General features: G+C 54.4%; 1 protein-coding gene across 1 annotated transcript in view; it reads left to right on the top strand.

Annotated features, from left to right (window-relative positions):
- COL22A1 (collagen type XXII alpha 1 chain) overlaps positions 1-3,928 on the top strand; it is a 246,506-nt gene extending 242,578 nt beyond the window's left edge. Inside the window, exons 62-63 of the mRNA XM_058276085.2 lie at positions 993-1,070; positions 2,839-3,928. Of these exons, the coding sequence (XP_058132068.1) occupies positions 993-1,070; positions 2,839-3,026 (266 nt within the window). The 3' untranslated portion in view covers positions 3,027-3,928. The remainder of the gene's footprint in view (positions 1-992; positions 1,071-2,838) is intronic.
- The last annotated feature ends 9,169 nt before the right edge of the window (positions 3,929-13,097 follow it).

The following is a 13,097-nucleotide window of genomic DNA, read 5'->3' as shown; positions in this document are numbered from 1 at the left end:
TTCAACCCAGGGAAGCAAGCGCGCCCTCTTCAAGTACTTACTAATGCAGTCATTTCCTGCGGTGTTTCTCCTACTTTAAAGGCTCTTTGTTAAATTTTGTGCCCCAAATTGGTTCACGAAACAAAAGATGTGAAGTGTCAATAACAAAGCATAAAAAAAACAACAAAGAGGACACCAAGATACTGGTAAAATGTAATAATTACGCAAGTAAATGTAAAAGGTCTAAAATTCCCATGAACTAGAAGACTTTAAATTTGGATTACAAAGGAACATGTAATATCTTGTTTATAAGAGATATGCTAGCAACAACATGGCAAAAAAGTGATTGATTTTAAAAGACATGGGAGAGACAGTTTAATCAAATCCATACAGTTCTACCTCAAACATTATTTCAAATATCCTCCCAGGGGAATGGCCCCCCTGTGCTCTGAATACCTGGAGTGGCCTCCTAGTTCATATGACGCCGTTATCACATTCTGCCTCATGTTAGAAGTTGTGTCCTTTTCCATCTATCTTACAAGGTATCGGGCTTTCTGAGAGTAGTGTCTTATTTATCATAGGAGATTGCCTTGTCATCTACCATATTGAATTAATTATCTTTCAGTTCATTCTTGATTAAGGTACAGTAAGATGCCCTGAGAACACAGGAAGAGTGTACGAGCGGATGTTGTGGATGTGTGTCTAATCAGGGCGTGCATTGGGGTGCTTGTGTTTGAGGCCTGTGTGCATCTCTGCATATGCATACATGCACGTGCAGGCGAATGTGCGCGTGTGTGTGACTGCGTAGATGGACGTTTCAGTCTAAGTATTTGTATACCCACGTGCAAAGGGGGGAGGTCACATGAGCGTGCGTTTGCATGTGTGGGAATGAGTGTGTGAACGGCGCCTGGGATGCCTGCATATGGGCGAGCAGGATGGACTCGAGTGGACGCCGCGGCAGGGCACTGCTGGACGCACGCCGTCCCCAGCCACAGCGCACGTTTTCCTCCCAGGTGAGCGCGGAGCCAAAGGCGACCCAGGTGCTCCTGGAGCTGGCCTGCGCGGCGAGGTGGGGCCGCCCGGCATGCCAGGTAGGAACCGTGCCCGGATCGTCAGGGGTGAGAGGCTCAGCAGCGCCCACCTCCCATCTGCACAGCTGGGAGGGCTGGGGAGGGCCGAGCACCTGAGCAGGAGGCAGGGAGACTTGCCCAAGAGCCAGCTTCTTGACTTGCTACGACCGTGCTGGCTCAGCTCGTGAATTCTTGAGCCTGTCCCTCGATATAACCCCTGAAGACGCTGACTCAGACCTGTGTCTCCTTTGTGGACATTCCCAGTGCTTATTAGCTTAATGTGAGTGCCACGGAGCCTTGCCGAAAAAGGAAAAAAAAACGTTTGTTTTGTCTAACCAGCACTGTCTAGGCTCATCTGAGCGTGGAGCCCTTTCCTTGTGCCGTGCACCTGTCAGCGCTCGTTGTACTGAGCACTCCTGAGAACATGCTCATGCTGGCAGGTGGCCGTCTGGGCCCACGACCTGGGACTGTCAGTTCTAAAGCTGTGGCATGTTGGTGGCATGTTGGCCACCCTCCCTAGTGGCTGTCGGGGAAGGGCTCCAGGTCGCAGCTGTAATCCCTTTCCGAGGGTAGGTCTAACTGTAGAGGGTGGGAGGGCTTTGCCTGAATACTCGCCACACTCCCAGGTGCCGAGGCTATTTTTAATTCTAATTTACATGCTTACCTGAGGTCATTTCTGTATATTGTGCCTGTAGGTAACTTTCATTTTATTATTTATATCTTCATGATTTCCCAAATTTCTTGCAACAGCCATGTATTGTGGCTCTTTTCAGAGATCATTAGAAATATACCATAAATATTTATTTGTATCAGTCTGCTTATGTTCAAGTAGCTTATGATACTAAGTATACTTTTTAAAATAAGGCAATATTAAATAAGGATCCAAAGGCAGAGAAGAGAAGCTAGGGAGAAAGGGGAGATAATTGTGCTGGTACGAGGGTGACAGAACGACTGTGCTTTGGTGGCCCCCGAAACAGGGGTGCCCAATACTGCTGACTTCACACTTAGGCTAGGTAGGACTATCGATTAAATAACAATTACCAAAGCATTAACAGAGTTCCTAAAATGTATAAAGACCCTTTTAAAGGGAAGTGGTTACTTTTTGTTCATTTTATGGTGGGAATTAAAGTTTTCTGACAAGGTCATTTTAAGACTTATGAAGGAATATGACTGCTAGAGCTAACCACAACATTTAGCAGTGAGCTTCCCAGGTGCCAAAGCAAAAAGGGAAGTAGACTGATTAGATGTGATGTCACGATGCTTAATAAATGAAAGTTTTTCTACAGGTAATATTTTTCCACCTCTAAACTCTGTGATATATAAGCGTCAGTTACTTGTAGCCTAGATGTTGCCTTTGACCATTGTTTTACAGAATAGGTTAATATAGTGCAAGTATGTGGGTCCAGATTTAACACACAGATAAAGCTTAGGAAATACGGGTTTGTAAGAAGTTGGGTTTCTGATAATGGAATGTCACCAAGTGTCACCAAAGATACAGGCGTAGGGGGTCACTTGCCTCCTAAATGGAGGGCACAGTCCCTCCCTGGAGACTCAGGGCCCTGAGCTACCCTTGTTTATCCGGCTCAGTGGCAGCCTGCTTCCTGTTTGGGTCCAAACAGTTATGGCCACTCCCTCAGCACCCTCAGGCGCTCCGGCTGCCTGGCGCTCGGGTGCACTGCTCTCTCACTGGCTCAGCTCCCCTGATGTGGGAGGGAAGTGGTGAGAGGAGGGTTTCTCGGCTCCAGGAAGGAACGTGACACATTCTCTGTCTCTTTCTGTCCTTGGCCAGGTCAACCCGGGGAGCCCGGCTATGCTAAAGATGGCCTTCCCGGGAGCCCCGGCGCCCAAGGGGAGGCAGGGCCAGCTGGGCATCCCGGCCCCCCGGGGCCCCCCGGCCCCCCAGGCCAGTGTGACCCCTCCCAGTGCGCCTACTTTGCGAGCCTCGCCGCCCGGCCAGCGAATGTGAAGGGCCCCTAGAAGATTCCGGAGAGCCAGGAGACTGCGGTGGATTCCTGAAACTTGAACTCAGAGCCCATGGGGAAGCCAGAGGCCTCATGCCATTTCAGACACGTGTTTTTCTTTCTCCTTTCTTTCTTTTATTATCTATTTTTGTTTTATTTTCTTGGGAGACCTCAAAATTATTAAAAGCAATAGATGCTGCCGGTCGGTCAGATTATTATTAATATTATTATTATTGTTAATTATTATTCTTGTTGTTGTGTTTCCTATGCTGATGCTTTGTGAGATACTACCCCTCTAAAGCTGTGGGGTGGGGGTTGTCTCTTGGTTCTGCCGACCCCCCCAAGCTGGAGCGTAGCTGCCGATGTTAAGGAAACTCTTGGTGCTATGAATCCTGAGCAGACACGTGCCAAAGTTACCTCCTTTGTCAAAGGGAAACTAAGAAAATGAGCCAATGAGCTTATCTTCTCTGTCGGTCCCAGAGGTGGCCCAGAGAGAAATTATCCCCACACCGCCACTTCCCAGGAGAGAGCCGGAGCCGGAAGAGGAAGAGTTCACACGCGCGGAGACGTTCTCGCCAGGTGCGCGTCGGAGCGCGGGCTCGGCCTCGGGGAGCTCGGTGGCCACGCCAGTTTCTCCAGCTGGCAGGAGGCGGTCAGCGGCTGACCAGGGCCCAGGGACCGGGAGACGGCGTGGAAGCGGCAGCCCCGAGCCGTCCTTCGCTTCCCAGCCGGGAAGGACGCCTTCCGTTCCTCACGGAGTGGCCGTTTCACCAAGTGGCTTGTCCAACGGGGGAGTCCAGCGAGTGCTCCCCGAGGGTGGACCACAGGCCAGAGCGCTGACCCCTGGGGCTGCACGTCCGTGCCGCTGGAATTCTGTCTCTGAAATCAATTGCACTGGGCTGAAATGCCAGCCAGGAGCGGGTGCTTCAATAAATGGGAGTTTCCTCTCCTTCCTGGTGCCGAGTCCTTTCTTATCGCCCACGCCCCCCTGACCGCCCACCCCAAAAGGAGGAGGACAGGGATGGGGTCTGTTCCTGGGGAGGCCCAGCCCAGGGCCCCCGAGCTCCGTGTGCCTGCCGAACGAACGTGGCCGAGCTCATGCAGGGCCCTGGAGAGACGCAGTAGTTTATGTCACAGAAGAAGCCATTTCGAAGGGCGCGTTTATGCTGGATCAGGGGGATTTGAGGGGTGCACTTATGCTGGATCAGGGGGATTTGAGGGGTGCATTTATGCTGAATCAGGGGGATTTGAGGGGTGCGTTTATGCTGGATCAGGCACGGGGGGTGAAGCAGGCTGGAGGGCTTCCAGCAGGGCCCGTCCTGCCACCCGCCTCCGGGCGGCCTGAAAGAGCAGCTCTTTCTGCGCTCCTGTCTTGCTCGCTTGCTTGATTCATTCATTCGTTTGCTCACTCACTCACTCATCCTGTGCCTCTCAAGCACCGCCCGGGCGTCAGCCCTGAATGAGAGGCTCCTGGCTGGTTTAGGAACCAGGAGTACAAACGCCCAAGGAGGTCCCCCCGGGGCCCCGTGTGGAGAGGCGTGTTCTCGCCACGCCGTGCCCCTCTGCCAGCCAGCCGCTGCTGCAGGCCAGCAGGCGCCAGGGCCCAAGGGAAGCAGCGAGGGGAGAGTTCCCTCCCCCTCCTGGGGTCAACCCTCGGCCGGCGGGGGAGGGGGAATGCCCCCGTGCCCCCCGCTTTGGAGGTGATCCTGAGGTGCAGCCCCTTGGTTCCTGAGTCCTTGGGCGACCGACCCCCTGGGGAGTGCTTCTGGCCGCCCCTCATCCAGCCTCAGTCCACCTGCTCGCTCGCTGCCGCCCCCAGGTCGGCCCCCAGGTAAACGGCCTGCGCCGCCCCCTTGGTCAGGCTGTGCTTTCAGGGGGGCCCCCGAAGGCCTCCCCGCAGGCCCCTGCTTGCAGCCGTTGTGAGCTCGCGCCCCTTCTCCAGGCGAGGGGCCTCCAGAGGGCTGGGGCCTGCTCCGGCTATCATGGCTCTGTTTTGGGACAAGCCCACCCAGGGTTCCCAGGCGCCTGGCCCCGTCCCGAGAGTCCCCGGGGAGGTGCACATGCCTGACACCAGCTGTGACCACAGCAGAGTCGGTTCAGGCCGATGCTCCTTGCCGAGCCTGCGGGTAAGTCGAGGCCTCCAGGTGACATCGGGCCTGACCTCCCACTCACAGGTGGCCCTGGCCAGACTCACATGCTGCCCACCCTGCAGAGAATGGGACGCGAGGGATGGTGCCCCGCAGCCCTGTGAGGCATGGAGGCATGGGGGGCTGTTGGTGCTGACAGCCAGGGTCCTGCCCAGCAAATGTCCTTCTGAGAGAAAAGCACCCACTTATCCCCAACCCCACTTGCCCCATCCCTTCCGGGCCATTCTTTGATCTCTCTGCCTCTGACCTCTTTTACTTGTAGCACCGCTTGTTTTTCTTCTCATTCTCATGGTTTATTTGGAATTTCTCAGCACAGAGCAGGAAGCACCGCTTTCTTCTCCTTGCCCACCTCAGGAGTGACTGTGTCTGCATTTTGGGTGTACCAGCTCCTGAAGTATAAAGTCAAGGCCCCCCAGTGGGGAGGGGCCCTCACTCGAGGGGCCTGGGTGGAGCTCAGATGACCCTTAGGCCGCGGGGTTTCCGTGGAGGGAGAAGCGGGGGCAGGGGTTGGCTTCCCAGCTCTCTGCATTTATAGCAAGAGGTAAGCCCACTTCCTGGGTCCCAGCACCCAGGATCACGGCCCAGGCCGAGCGTGGCTTGTTCAACAAGGCGGTACGCGATTCTTCCTGGGCACATGACACCTTCGAGAAGCTCCATGGGGCCGCTCATTCCCCACGTGTGAATGGACTGCCATGGGCCCCCTGAGCAAACCCCAGGGGACGAGGGGTGGAGGCGGGGATGGAAGGTTCTAGATCACCGGAGCCTCGGCCGACTCGCGAGAGCTTCCTACAGACGTTTGTTCCCACACCGGTTGCGCGCCCGGCGCCAGGGCGCCAGCGTGGCTGGGGGGTGGTTCCCGCCCCCAAGGAGCCGAGGCGGGCCCCGCAGCCCGCGGGAGGGCCCAGCCGGGCAGTATGTCCAGGAGCTGGGCCGGACCCTCGAAGGAAGCTACAGGGGCAGCGGCTGCGGGAGGGCGCCGTCCTGAGAAGAGACGTGGTGTTGGAAGCAGGGCCAGGGCGCTGTGAAACGCCAAGCGGTCTGGAGTCTAAAACATCCCTGCACATCGGAGCCGGAGGGCAGCTGCGGGTCCAGCTCCGTGGGGCGGCCCAAGAGCACAGTGGGAAATCTAAGGTGTCCTGGCCGGGTGCAGCCTCGTTCTGAGATCGGGGTCCAGCTGAGCCTTCAGGTTTCAAATTTCTCCCGGTGCATGAGTGTGTGTTTAGGAGGGGAGTCACACGAATCTGTGTGCGCTTGATCGCCTTACTTGTCAATCTAAAAATCAGCTGGATTATCGACCTACAGTCACCAGGGTTAAAAAGAAACAAAAGTTCCAGTCCATAAAGTTCCAAATCCGGGAAACCCTGCTCTGATCAAACCCTGATCTTTTATTCCCTCTATTTTTTTTTCAAATATTACATTCAAAAAATATGAGGTCCCCATATATCCCCCACCCCCTCACCCCACTCCTCCCACATCAACAACCTCTTTCATCATCGTGGCACGTTCATTGCATTTGGTGAATACATTTTGGAGCACTGCTGCACCACATGGATAGTGGTTTACACTGTAGTTTACACTCTCCCCCAGTCCATCCAGTGGGCCATGGAAAGACATACAGTGTCCAGCATCTGTCCCTGTAGTACCACCCAGGACAACTCAAAGTCCTGAAAATGCCCCCACATCACATCTCTTCTTCCCTCTCCCTGCCCTCAACAGCTACCGTGGCCACTTTCTTCACATCATTGCTACAATTTCTTCCATTACTAATTACAATAGTTCCATAGTAGAGTATCAGTAATTCCATTCTAATCTATACTCTATTCCTCCAGCCTGTGGACCCTGGGATGGTGATGTCCACTCCACCTCTACATCAAGAGGGGGCTTAGATTCCACATGGTTGATGGATGTAGCTCTCCTGCTTGTAGCTGTAGGCACTCTTGGCTCCCTGGTGTGGTGGTTGACCATCCTCACCTCCCTGTTAGCTGGCTGGGGATTATTATCTTTTTTAACAACAGGGGCGAAGGAGACTCAGAAGATGGAGTTATTGTGATTCATCAATGGCCATCAGTGGAGGAGGCCAGTCCTGGGGCACAGGGCTTCATATCCCACTTCTCCAGGGAGTCCCCAGCATGCCCACTGCTCAAAATGTCCAGGGAGGCATTTGCTTTTCACACTCTAGATTCCAGGGACGGGGTCCAGAACCAGTGCGCCGGATGCCCAGGCGAGGCATGGAGTGGCAGCCTTTCAAAGCCTTTTTCAGGAGTCTCAGGCTCTGTGCTCCTGGAAACCTCTGCCACCCCCACTCTGCCCTTGCTGCCTCCCTGGAGCACTGTCGACTTCAGGCCAATCCCGATTCAGGCAAGCCAGAATCTGGCCAGACGCTGGCACCCCCAGAGAGGCAGAGGCAGGCCCTTCACCCCTTTCCTTCTGAGAACCTGCCGGATGCTGCAGAGTCTTGGGAAGGGAAAGAGAATATGCACGAGAGGCCCGGAGCTGTGGGCTCCAAGCTGCCTCTTGCTCACTGCAGCCGGGGGACCTGTCCCTGTGGCCTTCTCTCTTTTCTCTGGAACTTCTTCTGGCAGGTGCAGCCGGGAGGCTTCTGCGCCTTTGGAGGAGGAGATGGCCCAGTACTTGGCAGCGTAGATGCTCAGTAAATGACGGCTGAGACCATGGGCTGCACAGGAGCCCCTGGCTGTGTTCCAGGGGGTACCTGGGCCTGCGGGGGTGGTGAGACAGGCTCCACCTCTCTCTCTAGCTGCTGGAGGAAGAGGAAGGTGCAGGACCCTGCCGTTTGGGCCTTGCCACAGAATTGCTTTGTCTTCTGTGTGGAGCATGTCCACGGCTTGGTGAGGGACAGACCAGAGGCTCCCTGACCAGCAGACTGCCACACGCGGCTTCCGCGAGCAGGCAGAAGGGCCGAGCTGCTTCTCTCCTGTTCTGCTAATTAGCCTCCCTTCTGAGTTCTCCCTTCTGAGTTCTCCATCAGCAGGAGGTCCCCCCCTGCCTTATGCGCTCCCCCTGTGTGAATGGAGCGGGTCAGTTAGCACCTCTGACCCTCTGTGTCCTTCTCTGGGAAATGGAATTAACCAGGGTTCCTTCACAGGAATCGCACGAGGATTAAATTTTACCAGGTGGGGTAAACGGAAATGTCTTTACCACATCCTTTACCCTTGAGTGCAATGGTCAATTTTGCTCATTTGTTCATTTTGATCCCCAAAAAGAAGCTTTTCCTTTAAAACCAATAGTTGCTGTATGCTTTATTTCAGAGCCAGTTCCCTTAGGTTTTGTCATGTACTCCTTGCAATGCGTCTGTCAGGGGCCAGGGCAGGGTCTGTGTGGTTACACTGATTAGGAAACTGTCCCCGAGGGGCGAACACCCTTGCCCCCAGTCACACCCACACATCAGGCCTCCAGTTCCCCAGAGGAGGGTCTCTTCTGCCTGTGCTTCCCCTGGGACATGGGCTGAGCTGAGCCTGCAGAGCTGCAGCCTTGGGCCTGCGTTGGCTTTGTTTCCCCCAGTGCCTGGATTCTCCTCTCATCTGAGGGCGCCCCTCCAGGCGCACATTTAAAAATGAAAACAGCAACAGAAACCAGGCCCCAGCACAAAGAAGTCACTCTTTGTTGCTTGTTGAACTATTAAAAGGATGGGGGCTGTGCTTTGGGTTGCCTCCTTGCCGCGGCTGGGGAGTGCTCTTCCAGGGCCCTCATTTGGTTTCTCTGCCTTTTCTTACAGTGGTGAATATCTGGCGAAGCCAGGGGCGGGTGTATTGTGTGCAGCTCTGGCTCTGGGTTATTTTATGTCACTTAAGACCATGGAATTGGCTTGGGAGTGGCGGGGCTGGAGCTCTTTGGGGAAGGGAGAAGACGTGGGGTTAGGGATGTGTCTCTCTCAAGACACTTGAGGTCTGAAAAGGTGCACAAAACTGAGCAATCCCAGGCTAGACCAATGCGGATGCTTTCCCCATTTTCCACCACCTCCTCCTCCTAAAGTTCTCTGATATTATCCTCACATCTTTTAACCTGGAGGTTTGGAAGAGAGGGAGAGGAATCAGGGTCACCAGCCCTGTTTTGAGAGCTGCCAGTGGACCTGTCCCTGACAAGTAGCCCTTGGCCCCATAATTAACCAAGACCCTTTCTGTGTAACATGACACTGTCGCCATGGAGACATCTGTGTGGTTTGGCCCAGTCTGTCCTTGGCACCCTTCTGGAAGAACGGAGGGCTTGGCAGGAGTTCCCAGGCCTGCCGCCTCGCAGAGCGGGCCTTATTCTCCATGGTCAGAGCAGGCAGGGGTGCAGTGGGCAGAACGCGCGGCCGAGACAGGGCTGGAAGGCAAGTGCCGTGCCCAGATGGACCTCGTTTGAGCTCAACAAACATGGCGCCAGGGATGGGCAAACCCAGACGAACAGGGCACAGGCCCACTGACAGGTGCGCACAAGCTAGAGAGGAGGCAGAGCCGTGGAGAAGCGACTCCAGAGCAGTGGTCCTGAGCAGAAGAGGAGGCAGGCGCCTGAAACGGAACTTCACCATTTCTTTGATCAGCACTCTTTCAGATAACATTCATCGATATCCGGGAGGGCGCCAGCAGGGGAAACGATAGCGTCCACCCTCTGTGCCCATGCCTGGGGCCCTCCCACCTTACCTCTTCCCAGTCCTGGGGAGCAGGTATTTGTGGCCTTGTTTTCACAGGTCAGCACTTAGGGGCTTAGAGAGGTGAAGCGACCTTTCCAGGTCCCCCAGCTTGTTAGTAGCCCAGTTAGTAGCCCTGGTCTAAAACAGGCCCCGTGGTGCCCAGCGTCTCCTGCTCCCCAGCCATCCTGAGCGTCTGCACGTGGGCGTGTGGTGGGGTGTGTTTGGGGCCCCTCTCCAGTTTCACTCACTCATTCTGCAAACCCCATGTGCTTCCCTTCTGCAAGTGGCCACCCCAGGAACTGAGCAATTCTCCTCTGTCACGCTTTTGGGAATAAAGTTGTTCGGTTTTAAAGGAAAACTACTGTTGAGATGCATTAGTTCAGAACATGGAAGAGGCCCTCGGAATGTGAACTAACCCCCACTCAGCTGGATCCATGTGGGCAAGTTGGATCCCACAGAAGGGGCTCAGTGGGCTCGGCCAGACCCCAGCACGGGGTCCAGAGGGCCACGGGGGGAGCTTCGACCCGCTGGGGTGCACTCGGAGGTGCCTGATCTGGACTGACACAGTGATGCGGGAGGAACTGGTGGTATCTCTCCTGGGGAGAAGGCTGGGACCCTCCCAGCAGAATTTCCAGATGGAAGGAACCAGCGAGCAAGGCTGGTAGGTGGCTGCTCTCGTCAGGGCCACCATGAGGTAGCCGCCCGAGGAGCGCGAACCCCACCTCTGTGGATCTGAGCCTCAGTCACAAGAGGTCTTCAAGAGAGGTGGGCAGTCCTTTGGCAGGAAGGTCCCAGGTGGACCAGCTCCAGCTGGGGAAACCGAGCCAGCTTTAAGCTGTCGTGGCGTGGGGACCAGGAATGGGGCTTAGTTCCTGGGAGGAAAACAAGGACAGGGTGCAGGCTGGAAGGTGGGTACCAGGAGAAAAACAAGGAAGAAATGGGTCATAGGGCTTGTGTCCAAAAGAATCTCCTAGGTCAGGATTGACAAGAACTGGAGGCGGGTGGGGAGAGAAGGGACCTGGCAGTTAGGAATCGTCTCCTAAACGGCAGGTATTGGCCCGACATGGTACAAACCTTTTAGGTGACCCTCAAAACAACTACACGAGGCAGGACTTGATGTTGTCTTCCTTTGAAAGATGAAGACTCTAAGACGTGAAAGAGCTGACGCAAGGGCAGGAGCGGCTAAGTGGAGAGGTGGAGGCAGGGCCTGTGTGCTGTCTGCTGCACCCTCGCTGCTCCTGGTGGAGGCTAGGGGCTGCATCAGACCCCACTGTTGCCGGATTTTCTTTAGGTTCTCGGCTAAGCTAGACAAATGAATTTCAAGAGCAAACCAGGTTATTCAAGTAATTATTAAGGAAGGGACGGAAGAAAAATGTGAGAAAATAACAGAGCATGGGGCCCAGGTAGAGAGGAAGGGGCTGAAAAGTGACAAAGAGGGCCGATTTACAATTCCCCGTTACACACTACAGATGCCCGGGTTTTACTTGTGTGTTGATCCTGGCATGGGGGCGGGGTGGATGTTGAAAGCTGGGCAGTTTGATTTCCCACTTGCCTTTTAAACCATTTATCATTCTGCCCCTTTGCTAATGGCAGGGAGGGGTCCCAGCTGTTTGCTGTTTTGATTGACTACCCCACCCATCAATCCCCCAGGAGGGCCCAATGAGAAGGCCCCTGGAGACTATCCGGGGCTGCTTCTGGCTGCTGGAGGAAATCTCATTCTAAATGAGGGAGTCTCGCAGGTTCTTCCAGCAGTCATCTTGGAGTACCAAAGTCCATGGGGCTTCCTGCCAGGTTCTAGGTCCGTCTATTGATGCCCTATTTTCCTAGCTGCCTCGCCTCTTGAAATGAGGTCAGGGCAGGCGCTCCTGGAAGGAAAATCAGGAGCTGCTGCCCAACAAGACTTACCTGGAGAAGGGGAGCGACAGAGTCGCAGGAAAGGAGGACAGCAGAAATGAAGTCCCCAGTTCAGGAGTCCCTAAGCTGCAAGGCACCAGCAGTCACGGTTCAGAAAGTGGAAGTGACTTGCTCAAGGTCATGTAGTCAGAAAGCAGCTTCAGGGAAGTGGACGTGGCTCAACTGATAGAGCATCCACCTACCAAATCGGAGGTCCAGGGTTCAAACCCAGGGCCTCCTGACCCATGAGGTGAGCAGGCCATGTGCAGCACTGCTGCATGCAGGAAGTGCTGTGCCACTCAGGGCTGTCTCCCACATAGGGGAGCTCCACACGCAAGGAGTGCACCCCGCATTGAGCTGCTCCACGTGAAAAAAGCACAGCCTGCCCAGGAGTAGCACCACATGCACGGAGAGCTGACACAACAAGATGATGCAACAAACAGAGACACAGATTCCAGGTGCCTCCAAGAATGCAAGCGGACACAGAAGAACACACAGTGAATGGACACAGACAGCAGACAATGGGGAGGGGGGGGGGGAAGGGGAGAGAAATAAATAAAATAAATCTTTTAAAAAATAAATAAAAAAGAAAGGCGCTTCAGGCCCCGGGCACCTCCGAGCACCTTCTCAGTGGCTGCAGCAGCCAAGAGTCCCCAGGCCATTTTATAAAATCTGACTCCCTTATTTTTAACTTGATCATATTTGGCTTCTTCCCAAGTAATAACTTCTGTAACTCAGAGTTTAATAGCTTATTATTTTTCTCCTGCCATATGTCAAGGTGAAAATATGACCACTACAGTGGAAGACACGGCACCTGTGTCCAGACGCAGTCTGCCCATGCCCTTTGGCAGACCGGGGGGGGGAAAGAGCACGGGCGGTGAACTGGGCTAGACTAGATGGCTAGAATGTGGGCGAGTTGCTGGGTTCTCTGTGTCTGCAAGTGGGGGAGGGTGCCCACTACCCCCCAAGGGTTTTAGGGAGGTTTATAGGAAATAAAATGAAGGACAAGATTTTAACTTAAGACAGAAGCAGCAACTGTCCTGTCAACTGAAAGCAGAGCCTGAGGCAAAAGGGGGAATCGGAATCACTGGTGCTGTCTTTGTTGAATGTGTTGATACTTTGTTCATCATGCACTTCTGCATTCATTCTAATGTAACTTATTGCATTAAACTGTTACTCACCTTGATCCCTGGGTTTTTGCTGGCTCCTTCAATTGTGGACCCCAGGCAAGGGCTCACTTACTACACCCATTTTGTCAGGAAGCCAGCCTGTCCACAGGTCTGGGCTGCTTTGGAAAGCTCTGAAATGTCACCAGTTGACGTGAATGTTTGCCCAGAGAACAGACCAGACCACCTGGGTGGAGCCAGGGGTGTTAGAAGGTGAGTTTTTCACACAGTAGAGACTAGAGACCCCTGGG

Source organism: Dasypus novemcinctus, chromosome 14 (genome assembly GCF_030445035.2).
Source record: "Dasypus novemcinctus isolate mDasNov1 chromosome 14, mDasNov1.1.hap2, whole genome shotgun sequence".
NCBI classification, from domain to species: Eukaryota; Metazoa; Chordata; class Mammalia; order Cingulata; family Dasypodidae; genus Dasypus; species Dasypus novemcinctus.
This window is presented reverse-complemented; position numbering and strand designations above follow the sequence as displayed.